The 18,206-nt window shown below is 43.5% G+C and overlaps 1 protein-coding gene across 8 annotated transcripts in view; it reads right to left on the bottom strand.

Moving 5' to 3' along the window:
• The window catches only part of Dtnb (dystrobrevin beta), a 211,315-nt gene that overhangs the window by 161,250 nt on the left and 31,859 nt on the right, over positions 1-18,206 (bottom strand). For all 8 annotated transcript variants that reach the window (XR_007978401.1, XR_007978402.1, XR_007978399.1 and 5 more), the window contains one exon: positions 15,848-16,061. Coding sequence is in view for 1 of the 8 variants with exons in the window: in XM_052186200.1 (XP_052042160.1) it covers positions 15,848-16,061 (214 nt within the window). In the remaining 7 variants the exon portion in view is untranslated. The remainder of the gene's footprint in view (positions 1-15,847; positions 16,062-18,206) is intronic.

Consider the following 18,206-nt stretch of genomic DNA (forward strand, 5'->3'; position numbering starts at 1 on the left):
GTGAATGGATTATGCAATAATCAACTGCAAGTCGAGAATCCACTTAAGAAAATCAAACAGCTTAATCAAGTAAAATAACTTGACTATTACTTGATTTTCTCACAACCAGGTACCGGCAGTATTTCACCTCAGTCTTACAGTCCTGTGTAAGCCAGCTCTGTGCTTAATAAGGAGTCAAAGGTACGGAGTGGCCTCTGTCCTGTGGAGTTCCAAATTCATCCATTCGCCATGGTGTGCTTCATGAGTCATTGCATAAATGAAGGCCAAGACAATCACACAGCAAGAGCTGGGTCCTCAAAGGGACGAAAGTGGGTGTGGAGGTATCGAAGAAAGGACAGCCAGAGTAAAAGCTGAGGTGAAGTCTGAGAAAAAGAGACCAGGAACTCTTGAGGCAAGATCAGGGTGGAGCTAGGAACGACCAAACTGGACAAAGAGAAATAAGCATGCTGTGCTGGAAAAGAGGAGAAGCGGCTCAGATGTTAGCAGGCTCGTTTGAAGAGTTCCTCTCATCAGAGTTAAGAAAAAAACAAAGGTGAGACTCAAAAGCAATGCCCTTAGAAAAAAGTTATTTGTCCAGCCCTTTCTTTAACAACATTAAAAAATATATTGTAATGCAAATGCAAAAACCAACACAACACAAAACAAAAAGTCTGAAATATTAGCTAGTGTGCGGCACTTTATCCATCTGCCTCTCCCTCCAGCTCCACAATGAGACCTGAGTGCTTCCGGCTCACTTGTGTCTTTCTGCTCCCAGGGGATTCAGTGTTGCTTAGCTTCAGCGTTACAGCAGCAGCAGCAGGTCACACACAGTGGCGAAGTGGAAAAAGCAGGAATGCCCTACAGACTGTGCTTGACTGTGAAATGTCTGTGAATCCAAGGACCGTCTAACTTTGCTTAGCAATCTCTAAGGAGGAACACTGGGACCTGATACTATGTTTCCAGCCCTGTCCATCCTACTCTCCCGGTTGAGCAGCTCCAAGGTTAAGGAGCACATTTGTTTTTATGTAAAATAGAGCAATCGGTTACTACTTTGCACTGGGGGAGGGAAGACTACACTGAGTGCATACACCATGAGCCTCATGAATGCTAAGCACAGTTTTATACTGTTCTGTCTTAAACATTCACTACTAAGAGGAAACTATGAAATCTTTTAAATGTACCCAAAATAAACTAAAAATATACAACTTTAAAATGATTGCTAGTATGGTTTTCAAACTACACAAAAATTTTTCATATAACTCCATCATAAATTAGATACAGATGGTCCTCTAACTTGTTTTGTTGTTTTTTTTTTTTGTTTTGTTTTGTTTTTTACTCGATGGGTATGAAATTGACATGTGTCCTGGAGAAATCTGACTTCTTTCCTAAGATAGTGTTGTGCAGTTTGGCACAACAGAGTTCGTTCGTGGTTTCTCTCTCTCTCTCTCTCTCTCTCTCTCTCTCTCTCTCTCTCTCTCTCCCCCCCCCCCGATGGGACCTTCCTAAAATGAGGTAAGTTTAAAGAAACTAAACCACTGAGTGAGAAACATTAAAGAAAAAAAAAAAACGTAAGTCATTATGTCAACAGTCAGAAAAAAGAGAAAAATAAGAGGCAGCATTTGAAGAAATAATGGGCTTCAGGAAATGACAAACTGATTCTAAACACTTCTATGAAGCAAAGGAAAAGAGAGAAGAGCAAGGTGGGTAAGGTAAGAAAAGGTGGCTCTCACTCTGGGAGGCAGAGGCAAGCAGATTTCTGAGTTAAGAGGCCACCCTGGTCTACAGAGTGAGTTCCAGGACAGCCAGAGCTACACAGAGAAACCCTGTCTCAAAAAGAAAAACAAAAAAAAAGAAAAAAAGAAAAAGAAAAGAAAAGGCAGATCCGCAAAACCCCTGCATACAAACAAGAACAAATGAGTAACCAACAGGGAGCCAAGCCTGTGTATGCCACAGTACCTGCAATCACTCTGTCTTCTTGAGGGACTGGGGCTTCTGAGGGAGGACCCAGGTGTACTGGCTAGTTTTGTATGTCAACTTGACGCAGGCTGGAGTTATCACAGAGAAAGGAGCTTCAGCTGGGGAAGTGCCTCCATGAGATCCAGCTGTGGGGCATTTTCTCAATTAGTGATCAAGTGGTGAGGGCCCCTTGTGGGTGGTTCCACCTTTGGGCTAGTGCCCTTGGGTTCTATAAGAAAGCAGGCTGAGCAAGCCAGGGGAAGCAAGCCAGTAAGAAACATCCCTCCATGGCCTCTGCATCAGCTCCTGCTTCCTGACCTGCTTGAGTTCCAGTCCTGACTTCCTTTAGTGATGAACTGCAACATGGAAGTGTAAGCTCAATAAACCCTTTCCTCCCCAACTTGCTTCTTGGTCATGATGTTTGTACAGGAATAGAAACCCTGACTAAGACAAATTGGTACCAGGAGTGGTTCTAGAGGAGCAGAAGTATAAGGATGAATGTTTCAAAATTTTGGAGTTGGTTGGTTGATCCAATAGCACCTTCAACTATTGAAACGTCTCCAGATTCTCTCCCTCCTGGGAACTCGGAGAATATTGAAGACCCGTGGATGAAACTATATCTCAAGCTTAAAGAAGCTAATGCCTTTGATTATCTTGATGAATTAGGTGATTCGGTGGTATACAATACTTTCTCCAAGTTGGGGAAAAAAATCAGAAAATGATTTTGCTGGCTGGTTGCTCTTAGCATCTTGGGGGGGGGGGGGGAACAATGAAGGAAAGGAAAAAGTTGTGTGATAAAATCGAAGAGCTCCAGACTCAAGTAAACAATCTAAAAGTTGCTAAGTGTGCCCTTGAAGAGAATCTACTCTCTAGCAGCCATAGAGCTCAAGTAGCAGAAAATCAAACTGAAGCCCTCATTATAAGGTTGGCTGAATTACAGCGAAAATTTAAGTCTCAACCTCAGAAGGTGTCAGCAGTTAAAGTAAGGGCATTACTTGGCAAAGAATGGGATCCTATAACTTGGGATGGGGATGTGTGGGAAGACCCTGTTAAAATTGAGAATTTTGAATCTTCAGATTTTCAAGGATTTGCTCCACCTGAAGAAGTAGTACCCTCAGCCCCACCCCTTGAAATAATGCCTTCTCCACTAGAGGAAATTAATCCCTCAGAGCCTGATAAACCAGCAGTGACTTTTGCTGACAATACTGATGTTTCTCAAGGCCCACCAATAGTTTCTTCTAGACCTATAACCAGACTCAAGGCAAAGCAGGCCCCTAGAGGGGAGGTAGAAAGTGTAGTCCATGAGGAAATACACTATACTAATAAGGAGCTTAATGAGTTTGCTAATTCATTCAAGCAGAAGTCTGGAGAATATGCGTGGGAATGGATTTTAAGGGTGTGGGATAATGGTGGAAGGAACATAAAACTAGAGCAGGCTGAGTTTACTGGCATGGGCCCTCTGAGTGGAGATTCTAGGTTTAATATGGAAGCTTGCACAGTTACAAAAGTTGTCAAAAGTTTGTTTGATTGGTTGACTGAAGTATTTATCAAAAGATGGCCTACTGAAAAGGAGTTGGAGATGCCTGATATCCCTTGGCTTAATGTTGATGAAGGGATTTTAAGGCTTAGGGAAATTGCAATGCTAGAGTGGATATGTTGGGTAATACCTAATCCTCCACAGTGGGAAGGTCCAGAAGATATGCCCTTCACCAGTCCTATAAGATGCAAACTGGTGAGAGGGGCACCAGCACATTTAAAGAGTTTTGTTCTTGCCCTTTTCCTTGTGCCAGACCTTAGGGTTGGAGATGCTGCTGCTCAATTAGATGAATTAAATTCAATGGGTTTAATTGGGCCCTGAGTTAACAAGGGCCAGGTGGCAGCACTGAATCGCTAGAGACAAGGTGATCGTTGTTATTATAATGGACAGTGTAGACAAAACAATGTTTATAATGACATACCCCTTAATGGGCAGAGAGGTGGAACTTATAATGATATGACTCGTTTAGACCTTTGGTGCTGGCTAATCAATCATGGTGTTTCCAGGGATGAAATACATAGGAAACCTACTGCATATCTGTTTGATTTGTATAAGCAGAAAAATCCTCAAACAAATGATAGGAAGGCTGCATTGGATCATGGCAAAAGGCAATCTTGGCCAGTGAATCAATTTCCAGACTTGGGCCAGTTTACAGATCCAGAACCCCTTGAATGAAGAGGTGGCCAGGTTCCCCTGAGGAAGGATCTTGATAAGACACCTAAAAGTTTTGCTGTTAGTCTTTCTCCAATTCTTCCCCAGAGGGACCTACGGCCTTTTACAAGGGTAACTGTACACTGGGGGAAAGGAAATAATCAGACTTTCCAGGGGCTATTGGATACTGGTTCTGAATTGACACTGATTCCAGGAGATCCCAAGAAACATTGTGGCCCTCCAGTTAGAATAGGGGCTTATGGAGGACAGGTGATTAAAGGAGTTTTGACTGATGTGTGACTCACAGTAGGTCTAGTGGGTCCCTGAACACATCCTGTGGTCATTTCCCCAGTTCCAGAATGTATAATTGGGATAGATATACTCAGAAATTGGCAGAATTCTCATATTGGTTCTCTGACCTGTGGAGTGAGGGCTATTATGGTTGGAAAGGCAAAATGGAAGCCTTTAGAGTTGCCTCTGCCAAAGAAAATAGTGAATCAAAAACAATATCATATTCCTGGAGGAATTGCAGAAATTACTGCCACAATCAAGGATTTGAAAGATGCAGGGGTGGTGGTTTCCACCACATCTCCCTTTAACTCTCCCATCTGGCCAGTGCAGAAGACAGATGGATCATGGAGGATGACAGTTGACTATTGAAAATTAAATCAGGTAGTAACTCCAATTGCAGCTGCTGTACCAGATGTAGTTTCGTTACTTGAGCAAATTAACACATCTCCTGGAACCTGGTATGCAGCTATTGACCTGGCAAATGCCTTCTTCTCAGTATCTGTACATAAGGACCACCAGAAGCAATCTGCTTTCAGTTGGCAAGGCCAGCAGTATACCTTTACAGTTTTGCCTCAAGGATATATTAACTCTCCTGCCCTGTGTCATAACTTAGTTAGAAGGGACCTTGATCGTTTGTCTCTTCCACAAAATATCACATTGGTGCACTATATTGATGATATTATGCTGATTGGACCAAGTGAGTAGGAAGTAGCAACCACTTTGGATTCATTGGTAACACATATGCATATCAGAGGATGGGAAATAAATCCAACCAAGATTCAAGGACCATCTACTTCAGTGAAATTCTTAGGAGTACAGTGGTGTGGGGCATGCAGAGATATTCCTTCTAAGGTGAAAGATAAGTTATTGCACCTGGCCCCTCCCACCACCAAGAAAGAAGCACAACGTTTAGTGGGTCTATTTGGATTCTGGAGACAGCACATTCCTCACTTAGGAGTGTTACTCAGACCTATTTACCAAGTGACTCGGAAAGCTGCTAGCATTGTGTGGGGCCCAGAACAGGAGAAGGCTCTTCAACAGGTCCAGGCTGCTGTGCAGGCTGCACTACCACTTGGACCATATGATCCAGCAGACCCAATGGTACTTGAGGTGTCAGTGGCAGATAGAGATGCTGTTTGGAGCCTCTGGCAGTTCCCTGTAGGTGAATCACAGAAGAGACCTTCGGGATTTTGGAGCAAAGCTCTACTGTCATCTGCAGACAACTACTCTCCCTTTGAAAAACAGCTCTTGGCCTGCTATTGGGCCTTAGTGGAAACTGAACGTTTGACAATAGGACACCAAGTTACTATGCGACCTGAACTGCCCATCATGAGCTGGGTGTTATCAGACCCTCCAAGTCATAAAGTAGGGCGTGCACAACAGCAGTCTATTATCAAATGGAAGTAGTAGATACGTGATCAAGCCAGAGCAGGTCCAGAGCACAAGCAAGTTACATGAAGAAGTTGCTCAGATGCCTATGGTTTCTACTCCTGTTACAATGCCATCTGCTGCCAAGCATGCGCCTACAGCCTCATGGAGTGTTCCCTATGACCAGTTGACTGAAGAAGAGAAGACTAGGACCTGGTTTACTGATGGCTCTGCACGTTATGCAGGCACCACCGAGAAGTGGACAGCTGCAGCATTACAACCCCTTTCTGGGACAACCCTGAAAGATGCAGGTGAAGGAAAATCTTCACAGCGGGCAGAACTTTGGGCAGTACACATAGTATTACAGTTTGTTTGGAAGAAGAAATGGCCAGATGTATAATTGTTCACTGACTCATGGGCTGTAGCCAATGGATTGGCTGGATGGTCAGGGACATGGAAAGATCACAATTGGAAAATTGGTGAGAAAGACATCTGGGAAAGAAGTATGTGGATAGATCTCTCCAAATGGGTAAAGGATGTGAAGATATTTGTGTCCCATGTAAATGCTCACCAAAAGGTGGCTTCAGCTGAGGAGGAGTTCAATAATCAAGTGGATAAGATGACCCGTTCTGTGGACAGTCAGCCTCTTTCCCCAGCCATCCCAGTTATTGCCCAGTGGGCACATGAACAAAGTGGCCATGGTGGCCGAGACGGAGGTTACGCTTGGGCTCAGCAACACGGACTTCCACTCACCAAGGCTGACCTGGCTACAGCTGTGGCTGAATGCCAAATCTGCAAACAGCAGAAACCAACACTGAGCCCCAGATATGGCACCATTCCTCGAGGTGACCAGCCAGCAACCTGGTGGCAGGTGGACTATATTGGACCACTTCCCCGTGAAAAGGACAGCATTTTGTTCTTACTGGAGTAGATATTTATTCTGGTTATGGATTTGCCTTTCCTGCACATAATGGATTTGCCTTCTGCCAAAACCACCATCTGTGGACTCACAGAATGCCTTATCTATCGTCATGGTATTCCACACAGTATTGCTTCTGACCAAGGAACTCATTTCACAGCCAGAGAAGTGCGACAGTGGGCCCGCGATTATGGAATTCACTGGTCTTACCATGTTCCCCATCATCCTGAAGCAGCTGGTCTGATAGAAAGATGGAATGGCCTTTTGAAGACACAGTTACAGCGCCAATTAGGTGGCAACAGCATGGAGGGCTGGGGCAGAGTTCTTCAGAAGGCAGTATATGCTTTGAATCAGCGTTCAATATATGGTACAGTTTCTCCCATAGCCAGGATCCATGGGTCCAGGAATCAAGGGGTGGAAAAGGGAATAGTTCCACTCATTATCACTCCTAGTGACCCTCTAGGAAAATTTTTGCTTCCTGTCCCCACAAATTTAGGTTCTGCTGGCCTAGAAGTTTTGGTTCCAGAGGGGGGAGTGCTCCTATCAGGAGCCACAAGAAACATTCCATTGAACTGGAAGCTCAGACTTCCCCCTGGCCATTTTGGGCTTCTAATTCCCTTAAACCAACAAGCTAAGAAAGGAATAACAGTGTTAGGAGGGGTGATAGATCCAGATTACCATGGGGAAATTGGATTGCCTCTCCACAATGGAGGTAAGCAGGATTATGTCTGGAGTGCAGGAGATTCCCTAGGGCGTCTCTTAGTACTACCATGTTCTGTGATTAAAGTCAATGGGAAACTACAACAGCCTAATCCAAGCAGGATGACAAAGGACACAGACCCATCAGGAATGAAGGTATGGGTAACCAGTTGCAGAAACGAGGATTATAAGTAATATGAATGCTTCTATCTTACGAGGATTATAAGTAATATGAATGCTTCTATCTTATTTTGTTGAAGATACATTTGTCTTTCTTCCAATCCCTTTAACATCAATTGGTATTGAAACACTAAAAGAATGTTCCCAAGGGACATTTCCCCATTGTAAATTTACAAATGCGTTTGCGATTGTACGAGGAATAGTTATATCATGTTTGGCATATTCACAATCTTGTTATTGTTTCATGTGGACATGAGATATTATTTGTGTCAAGTTGACAAGGGATGGATTGTAGTGGCTATTCCTGGTTGTCAACTTGACTATATCTGGAATGAACTACAGTCTAGAATTGGAAGGCTCACCTATGATCCTAATTTGGAGGCTCAGAGATATAAGTTTCTGACCTGGATCTTGGCATGGAGACCTTGAAGCATAGTGGCTAAGACAAGGAGATCTCCAAGTTCAAGATCGTTTGGAATTAAAGGCATGGATGCACACACCTTTAATCCGGGCGACACCCTCTGCTGGAGACCCACAAGCCAATAATCTGGGCCACACCCTCTGTTGGAGACCTACAGCCTTTAATCTGGGCTACACCCTCTGCTGGAGATATATAAGGACATTGGAAGAAGGAAGACTCTCTCTCACTCTTCCTTGCCTGCTTGCCTCGTGGGACTGAGAAACTGCTAGATCCTTGGACTTCCATCCACAGCTGCTGCTGATCATTGTTGGGGAGTTGGACTATAGACTGTAAGTCATTGACAAATTCCCTAACTATATAAAGACTATCCATACGTTCTGTGACTCTAGAGAACCCAAACTAATACCAGGAGTGGGGTGTTCTGTGACAACCTGACCATGTTTTGGGGAGGATTGTGGAAGGACTTTGGAACTTTGAGCTAGAAAAGCTGTGGAAAGTTCTGTAGGAGCTTGGAAGACAATGTTACAAACAGTGCAGAAGATGGAGGCCTGGCTTGTGACATTTCAGAGGGAAGACTCTTAAAGTGGCCATGTTTTGATTGTGAAGATTCTGTGGTTTTGGTTAGCTGGGGCTTAAGAATCAGCTGTAAGTAACGAGATACCAGAACCACTAAAGCAAACCTTTGTGTTACTGGGACTATTGATGCTGGTTAGCTGGAGCTAAGAAATTAACGGTGATTAAGAAGAGACCAGCATCACTGAGGTGAAATCTTCTGGGAAGTATTTTCTGAGAGCACAGAATGTGTTCTAGAGATAGCCACAGTTGTATCTTGTGCTGTGGCTGGACTTGGTACTGTGTAAGAGTCACCCAGATGGTACTGGTTTTGAAGGCATGAAGGGGTCATGAAGAGCAGCTGAGGCTCTTGGCACAGTGAGAGGCCATGAAAGGCCATTGGTGAAGGTGTAGCCTCAGTTGTAATTGATGGCCCAGGACTTGAATGGGTTATGCATAGGAGCAGAGGCTTGTCACCATGAAGAGAGCCTATGAGAGGCTATTGGTGAAGCCTAATTACAGTAGAAGTCAACAGTGTTTTAGAGATGCCAGTACCATACGATGATCACCAAGAACAGCAGCAGCAGTGGAGTACAGGCAGCTGGAGCCTAGAAGACAAGCTGTGTGCTACAAAGGGCAGGACTGAAGAAGTGACCCAAGCCCTTGGAGGAGCCCAGAAGATCGTGAGTTGGATCCCAGACATTGAACCATTGGAGTTTGAGTTTTGCTTTTGGTTGTGACTGTGCCCTGATATGTTTCCCTCTTGAAGGAAGAAAGTATTTTAGTGGAGCCCACAGTTAAAAGACTTTGAACTTTTAAAAGACTTTGAATTTTAAAGATATTGGACATTTTAAGGTGATTGAACTTTTAATATGTAAAGACTGTGGGACTTTTAAAGTAATTTAGATCTTGGGGATGAATAAGAAAGTAAGGGTTGAGGCTTAATAGTGATGTGTTTGTGTGTCAAGTTGACAAGGGGTCAATTGTACTGGCTAGTTTTGTGTGTCAACTTGACACAGGCTGGAGTTATCACAGAGAAAGGAGCTTCATTTGGGGAAGTGTCTCCATGAGATCCAGCTGTGGGGCATTTTCTCAATTAGTGATCAAGTAGTGAGGGCCCCTTGAGGGTGGTTCCACCTTTGGGCTAGTGCCCTTGGGTTCTATAAGAGAGCAGGCTGAGCAAGCCGGGGAAGCAAGCCAGTAAGAAACATCCCTCCATGGCCTCTGCATCAGCTCCTGCCTCCTGACCTGCTTTAGTTCCAGTCCTGACTTCCTTTAGTGATGAACTGCAACATGGAAGTGTAAGCTCAATAAACCCTTTCCTCCCCAACTTGCTTCTTGGTCATGATGTTTGTGCAGGAATGGAAACCCTGACTAAGACACCAGGTTACTTGGCATGGAAAGCCCTGAAGCCCAACCTAGAGATGGTGGTATGCTAAGGATGTCAGGGCCTCAGGCTAGGACAGAATCAGAACTGGAACAGAGGTCATCCTGGATTGCCAGGGTCTCTAGGCACCCGGCAGAGCACATGGATATCCAAACCTAGAGAAAAACAGTCCCCAAGATCTCAACTGCCAAGTAACAACAAGTAAAATAATGATGCTGCCATGTAACATCTGGCACATAATAAATAAAAATAACTCAGGTAGAAAGACACTACAAGGAAAAATTAGAAATAAAAAATAATACAAAAAAAAAAAAATACAAAAACTGCCATATAAGATCCAGGTATGAGGCAGGCTAAGGTACAGGTAAAAAAGAATAAAACCTAACCACATTCAAGGAATAAGAGACAGTGATAAAATATTTGGCAGAGAACTGGATTTTTTTTTTTAAACTTTCAAAAATGTGACTCTGGGTGGGCAGTTGGTTATGGATGTGTTTAATTCCATGGAGGCAGAAACAGTCGGATCTCTGTAAGTTCAAAGCCAAGCTAGTCTACAGAGTGAGTTTCAGGAGTTCCGAGACTACACAGAGAAACCTTGTCTCAAAAATCAAAAATAAATACATAAAAAAAAGGTTTCTGAATGTGACTCTTAGAGATTCTTAAACGAAAAAGGAACAATTAACACTAAAAGGCTTAAATGTAGATTAGACACTCATGTATAGAAAATAAGTACCTGGAAAATATACCGGAAGAAAAAGCCCAGAACAAAGCCCAAAGAGGAAACATGGCAAATTCCCAAAAGATGGTAAGAGACAATATAAAGGCTATAAGAAGGAGCCCTATACATCTTCACAGAGGGGGATAAAACTGTACAGAATTATGATAATAAAAGAGAAAATAAAGCATACATAGCATCATCAAAGAACCTACTCAAAAACCTAAACAGAATACAAGCAAAATAAAGACAAAGAAAGTCTTATCATGGCTAAGTCACACTAGTCAAAAGACAAATTGTAAAAGTCTTAGAGGTTGCAACAGACAGCTTAACATCAAAGAAGCCAAGAAGACATATCAGTTAACCTCTGCAGAAGCCAGTGAACAGAAACAGCATTCCTAGCACTGGGCGTGGTGATGTGCACCTAGAATCTCAGCACTCCAAGGGTAAAAGCAGGTAGATCCACTCTTAGGTGAGGCTAGCCTAGTCTACTTAGTAAGTTTCAGGAGAGCCAGAGCTACCTAGTAAGGCCCTGTTTCAAAAAGCAATCACCAAAAGGAAGTAACATTCTCTTTTTGAAATTGATCAATTTATTTGTTTTTCAAGACAGGGTTTTTCTCTTTATGTCCCTGACTGTCCTGGAACTCTGTAGGCCAGGCTGGCCTCGAACTCAGAAATCCGCCTGCCTCTGCCTTCCAAGTGCTGGGATTAAAGGCCTGCACCACCACTGCCTTTAAGGCAGGAAGAAACATTCTTAAAACATTGAAGAAACCCGTTATCTACCAGCAACTGCATGCCAAGTGAAAATATCTTCAAGAATGAAGAAAAACTTTTAAAGAAAACCAATGAAAATACATAAAAACTATGACACATGCAAAGGAAAGCCTCCAGGCAGAAGGAAGTCTTCCCTGCAAACAGCCACCTACTTAAAACCAAACACATGGGGGTTATTTATGCAACTGATAGCATTTCACTTACTAAGGAACTTACTTGTGATTTAAATGATGTTGATGCTATTTTTAAAAAGCAGTCTAGGGCTGGTGAGATGGCTCAGCAGGTAAAGGCCTTACCAACTAAGGTTGATCCCCATATAATGGGAAAATCAGCTCCTGTAGACAATCCTCTGACCTGCACACATTTACCATAGTGCAAACACACAGAGTGAATAAATATAAGAACAAAAAAATGTAAATGTTCACTTAACAGTCAGGTGTGGTCGTGCCCAATTATAACCCCATCACTTGGGAGACACAGGCAAGATGATTGATTGCAAGTTAGAGACTAGCCTGGGCTACTGAAGAGAAACTGTTTCAGAAACAAAAATTGAGAACCCAGAGAGATAATTCCATGGCTAAGGGCACAGGCTGTTCTTCCATCAGTCCCAGGTTTGATTCCCAGAATCCACATGGTGACTCTCAGCTATCTGTAACTCCAGTTCCAGAGAATCCAATGCCCTCTTCCAACCTGCACAGCTACCAGGAATGCATGTGGTACAGACATACACTCAGGAAAAACACTCACACACAAAAACAATAATAGTAACAGTAAAAGAACTTTAAATGTCTGCTTAGTTTTAGAGATATACAAAATAAGAATGCACTACCCCAATAATATAAACAGACATAAATAAAAATACTTTAGAATCTTTCATTACTCAGGAAAAGTATAACAGTACCAGTTAATATTAGGCTTTGAAAAGTCAAAAATAGGGGCTGAAGAGATGGCTCAGAGGTTAAGAGCATTGACTGTTCTTCCAGAGGTCCTGAGTTCAATTCCCAGCAACCACATGGTGGCTCACAACCATCTGTAATGGGGATCCAATGCCATCTTCGGGTGTGTCTGAAGACAGCTACAGTGTACTCATATACATGAAATAAATAAATCTTTAAAAAAAAAAAAGAAAAAAGAAAAGTCAAAAATACAAATGATAGTCACTAAGATCAAAGAGAAAGGCATACAGACGAATCTTTTCTTTTTTAAAAAACAGGCACTGATATGAGTGGTGTCAGATATCCTGGAAATGGAGTTACAGTTGTGAGCTGCCACGTGGGTGATGGGAATTGAACCTGGGTCCTCTGGAAGGGAAGCCAGTGCTCTTAACCACTAAGCCATCTCTCCAGCTCCAAGATAAAATAACCAGGCAATGACATGCGCCTTCAGGAGGCAGAGGCAGATGGGTCTCTGTGAAGTTCCAAGGTATACAGTGAGATCATGACTTTAAAAACAAAAACTAAAAGTAAACAATACTCAGATTGTCGATTTTTATACATAGTTCAATGGTAGTTTGCATTCAAGAGGTCCTGAGTTCAATCCCTACACCAGAAAGAAGGGAGAGAGTACGGGGGAAAAATCAACACCAGCCGGGCAGTGGTGGCGCACACCTGTAATCCAAACACTCTGGGAGGCAGAGGCAGGTGGATTTCTGAGTTCGAGGCCAGCCTGGTCTACAGAGTGAGTTCCAGGACAGCCAGGGCTATACAGAGAAACCCTATGTCGGAAAAAACCAAATCCAAAAAACAAAACAAAAAATCAACACCAAAGAGTATCTTGGTTATGTCTTTAAATGTGAAAAATCTGAGGTTAACTGGGGAGGGAGGCAGGCAGTTCATTTTGTTTTTTGAAACCAGGTCTCATGTTGCCCAGGCTGGCCCTGAACTCCCCATGTAGCAGAGAATGACATGAATTTCTGATCCTCCTAGCTTTACCTCCTGGGTACTGTGATTATGTGCAAGTGCCACCCACCAGGCCTAGCTTGAAAATCTCATTGTTCTGAGAAGGAAGAAAGTGATAAATCAGTCAGGCCCCTACTCACCTGCAAGGAAGGCGCAGGTGAGTGGGATGGGGCCAGACAAAACAAAGATAAGTGGAAGTTACTGCCTGTGTGCAGACCCTTGGGCAGACAGTGGGCACAAGGGTTAATTATTTCTATGAATGAATGAAAGAGGAAGGGAAGAACATACAAGCAAAATAATAACAATAACAACAATAACAGTAATAACAACAATAACAATAATAATAAAAGAAGAAGAAAAGCACTGGCAGCAGCCCAGGAGCTCAGGTGGTGCTGTGGGAAGAGGGACTCCACAGAAGGTACGCAGACTAGAGAGATAATCAAAAGACAGAAACGACAGACCTCTGTAATTGACTACATGAGGACTCTGGGAGAAGACAACATACGAGTGCCTCTCAGGTTTCACGGTTCAGAAACCGAGGGGCCCTTGGGCCATTTCCCAAGCTTCCTGTATGAAGCTTCTGGGCAATGGGCACCCTCGCTGCATGCCTCATTCATCCACTGCCCACCGCATGAAATCAGACAGCCAGGGTAGGAACTAAACAACCGTGTACCCCAGGGGTACACACGCTGACAGTCTAATGTAAGACATATAACCCCTGCACACACTTGGCCCAGCTGCTCAGGTCTGGAGGAAGCTCGGCACTTCTGTTTGGTATTCCAAAGAACCAGGCCTCTCCTTCTCTCCCTTTACCTAGGCAAGGAGGAGGGCAGCTGAGGACAGGCATTTCTGAAGTCAGCCCAAGGACAAAGCTGACACAAGAGGACTAAGCCAGGAGCAGCTTGAGGAAACGCAGCCGCAGCCAGAGCCAGCTACAGCGGAAGCCCAGGGCTGGCTTCCCTGTAGACTCCTGATACCACTTTCTCAGCCTGGTATCTAAGACACTAAACTAACACACAGGCAGGAAACAGAAAGGGGGTTGTGAGTGAAAACACAGGGTGAATAAATATAAGAAAAAGCAGCCACACCCTTCTTTCTGTGTAACTGGTGGGATTCAAACAACAGCATGACATTTTTAAATTAGTTGTCCCTGGGATTATACTGAGGCCCGCTTTTGACACAAACACCTTTTCATTACACTGAACCACCTCCCCAGCCCAGAATCAGAGTTTTTAATCTCTACTCACTGTCCGGGTGGTAAGGTAATTTTTATTACTATATTTTAAAAAATTGTTTATTGAACTGATTTGTGTTGTATAAGCCTGGAGCTGGCTGAATCACTGGATTAGGGACAAAGGGTAACAATTACCCTACAAAGGGTAACAACTTCTACCCAGGGTTCTAGATCACAGGACATGGCTCTGAGACAGTATGAGATTAATGTTTGGATCTATAACCCTATTTTTTTAAATGACTTTATGATTCTGGGACTTTAACCTATATAGACTCTTATTTTTAAAATTCAAATTTCTTTAAATAATTTTCTATCAAATGGGTAAAATATCCAACCTGCAACATTAATATATTATTATGTTTTTTATATATATATAATATGGCGCTGGGGAAAGCCTAACGTGTGACCTGGCTTCGACCCATCCATACTTTCTCACTGAACTTCTGCTACTATAACATGCAACTATTACCATTTTACTAGTGTATAAATAAACATAAAGAGGGAAAAAAACAAAGCAGGGAGAATTTACCATGCAAACCCAGCGGCCGACAAACAACAGAAGAAGAAGGAGCTCATGGTTCCTGGATCAGAACCATTCAACATTCCATCCTTTAGGATTGGCTTGGTTTGGTTTTGGTTTGGTTTTTATAGTAGAGGAAATTGTCTCCATCTTAATTGTGATACACTAAAGTAGTTCTTGTTCATGTTGTAAAGTCTACCACACAGTGTTTCAAACCAAAAAAGTCAAAATAGACTCTTAGAAGTCTATGAAGAGGCTGGGCAATGGTGGTGCACACCTTTAATCCCAGCACTTGGGAGGCAGAGGTAGGCAGATTTCTGAGTTCGAGGCCAGCCTGGTCTACAAAGTGAGTTCCAGGACAGCCAGGGCTACACTGAGAAACCCTGTCTTGAAAAAAACAAACCAAAACCAAAAAAAAAAAAAAAAAAAAAAAAAAAAAAAGTCTATGAAGACAAAACTTCAACCCAAAGGCATTTGGTATTACAGAAAAGAGAATGATTAGTGTTAAGGTCAACTATAATGTCACATCGGCGTGTATAAAGCGTAAGCATTTCTTAATCCTTGGGGAGAGGAATAGTCTGTCAAAGCGCCTGTCATTTCAGCAGCCACTATGACTCAAATAGGTGAGTGCCGTCTGTTACATCTACTACAGAGCTCCATCTGAGGCGCACCACTGGGGCTCCAAGCTGACAACAGTTAGCAAGGCAGTATGAGAAACGGGAGGTGAAGAGAAGGGCAAGGTTAAAGGAAGTGAGCGGGTACGAGCCTGTCATAGGCGGCGATCATGAAGTTGAGGAGGAGACTGATGGACTGCTCCACGCTGATTTGGTGAGTAGAAGGAAGGCGCTTGTTCAACTGATAGTAGATGGAAGAGATGACGGTCTCCAGGCGGGACACGCTGATCTCCGTGGTGTGGTCCAGTGTGTTAAGGCCATTGTCTCGGAAAGCTTCAATCATGTTCCAGATATCAACAAGATGAACTAAATCAAACAAAATAAACTGTCAACAATTTTAAAGTGCCACCTCATACCTACACTGATCAACTCATTTTTTAAGCTTAAAATAAAAAAACTCTTTAGCCAACACTAAGAAACCCACTGCACGACAGGATATGGAATGTTCATTCTGGACATGAAGGAGCCACCCCAGAACAGGGATGACCACCTGTATTAAGTAATCCAATTGGTACGCTAAACCTTTGTAAATAGTGACCCCTGTGACCTGTCAGCTGACAGTATAAAAGAAAAAATATATCAAGAATTACTCATAAGAAAATTTTTTGTTAATGAAAAGACGTTGGGTGTCTCATGCCTACAATCCCAGCACTCAGCAAACAGATTGTTATGAGTTCAAGGTCTGCTTCAATTCAATGATAGACACTTTCTCAAAAAACTAAGGTAGTCAGTGACTGGGGACAACACACTGTCATCCGATCTCCACAGATTGCACACACATGGGCATGAGCACCTACATGTACGCAGGTATAGAACACACACACAAACATCTTCCACTGAGCATGGGAAATAAAAACAGGAGGATCAGAAGTTCAAGGTTATCCTTGGCTACATAGAGAATTTCAAGCTAGCTGAGGCTTCATGAGACCTTGCCTCAGAGAGTTAAACAAAACAAGACCAAGGGCTGGACATGATGGCTGCCCAGTGAGTAAGAACACTTACTGTGCAAACATGAAAACCCGAGTTCAAATCCCCAACAGCCCATGCAGAAAGCCAGGTATATGGCAACCTTTCCACCTGGCCAGGTCCTGCACAGCTTGCATCGGGGTCTAGCCAGACAAGACCATTACAGAAAATCACAACCAACCAACTGCAGAATATAGGAGAGTGATAGCATATTGCCCAGCCACAACTAATACATCTACAACAGAACACCTCCATCTAAGGCTCAGCGAACAGCAGAGAAGAGGGGGTGGGAAGACTGCAAGTCAGAGGACCAGGAAGTCCCTTGTGAGAATGTGCCTTCTACCTAGGACTGCCTAAAAAATACTGAACAAGGGCAGTACCAATAGGCATGCCGACACAGAAGAAATCTAACTGGTAGAAGAGGTACGTCACAGGGGTGAACTTTGACATCTCAAAATCCCAAGCCATTCCCAATGAGCTCCCCTGCCCCGTGCTTATGGATCAGGATATAAGCCCTCAGCTGTGGCTCCAGCACCATGCCTGCCAGTCTACTGCCATGTTCCCAGCCACGACAGAGATGGACTCACCTTCTGAAACTGTGAGCCTCCAATAACTGTTTCTTGTATGAACTGTCTTAGTCATTGTATCTTAGCACAGCCACAAGAAAGTAACGAAGACAACTGACACTATCTGCCCACAGGCTTGCAACACTGCACACACAGACTACACTCTCCCAGGAACAATGGGAAAAATTATGAAAATGTTCACACAGCTGCTCTAAGATGGAGTTCTCCAAGCTCTCTGGCCACAGCCCACACTCACCTACAGATGTATTTAATACCAGGCAATCTCACTCTCTGCCTTTCTTCCTCTCCCTCCCTCTCTCTCTCTCATACGTGCACATGCACACATACATCTAAATACACAGAGGTACCTCCCTAGCTGCACCCTGGTTGCCTCTCTCTCTAGTCTTGTTTTGTCTTACACACTTTACATTAGCTATGGCCCGTCAAAGCAACTTCAAGAAGCACTTAATGGGCCGTCATCCATATTTTGAAAATTAATGCTTTGGGAAATGACAATAAAAAAACACAGCCACAGCCAGGCAGTGGTGGCGCATGCCTTTAATCCCAGCACTTGGGGGGCAGAGGCAGGCGGATTTCTGAGTTAGGGGCCAGCCTGGACTACAGAGTGAGTTCCAGGACAGCCAGAGTTATATAGAGAAACCCCGTGGGGGGGGGGGGGGGGAGAGAACAAAAAAACACAGACACAACCTAATACAGCATGATAAGCTCTAAGAATTTAGCAGTTATAAGTCTGTTCTTTCTTTTTATTGAGACAGGGTCTCACTATGTAGTCCTGCCTAGAATGGAACTCAACATGTAAACCAGGCTGGCCCTTGAATTCAAGGAGAGATATCTGCCTCTAAGGTGTGCACCCCCACACCCAAACCTGGCAGGATATTTCTTTCTTTTTCTTTTAAGA

This window comes from Apodemus sylvaticus, chromosome 6 (assembly GCF_947179515.1).
Source record: "Apodemus sylvaticus chromosome 6, mApoSyl1.1, whole genome shotgun sequence".
Taxonomy (NCBI): Eukaryota; Metazoa; Chordata; class Mammalia; order Rodentia; family Muridae; genus Apodemus; species Apodemus sylvaticus.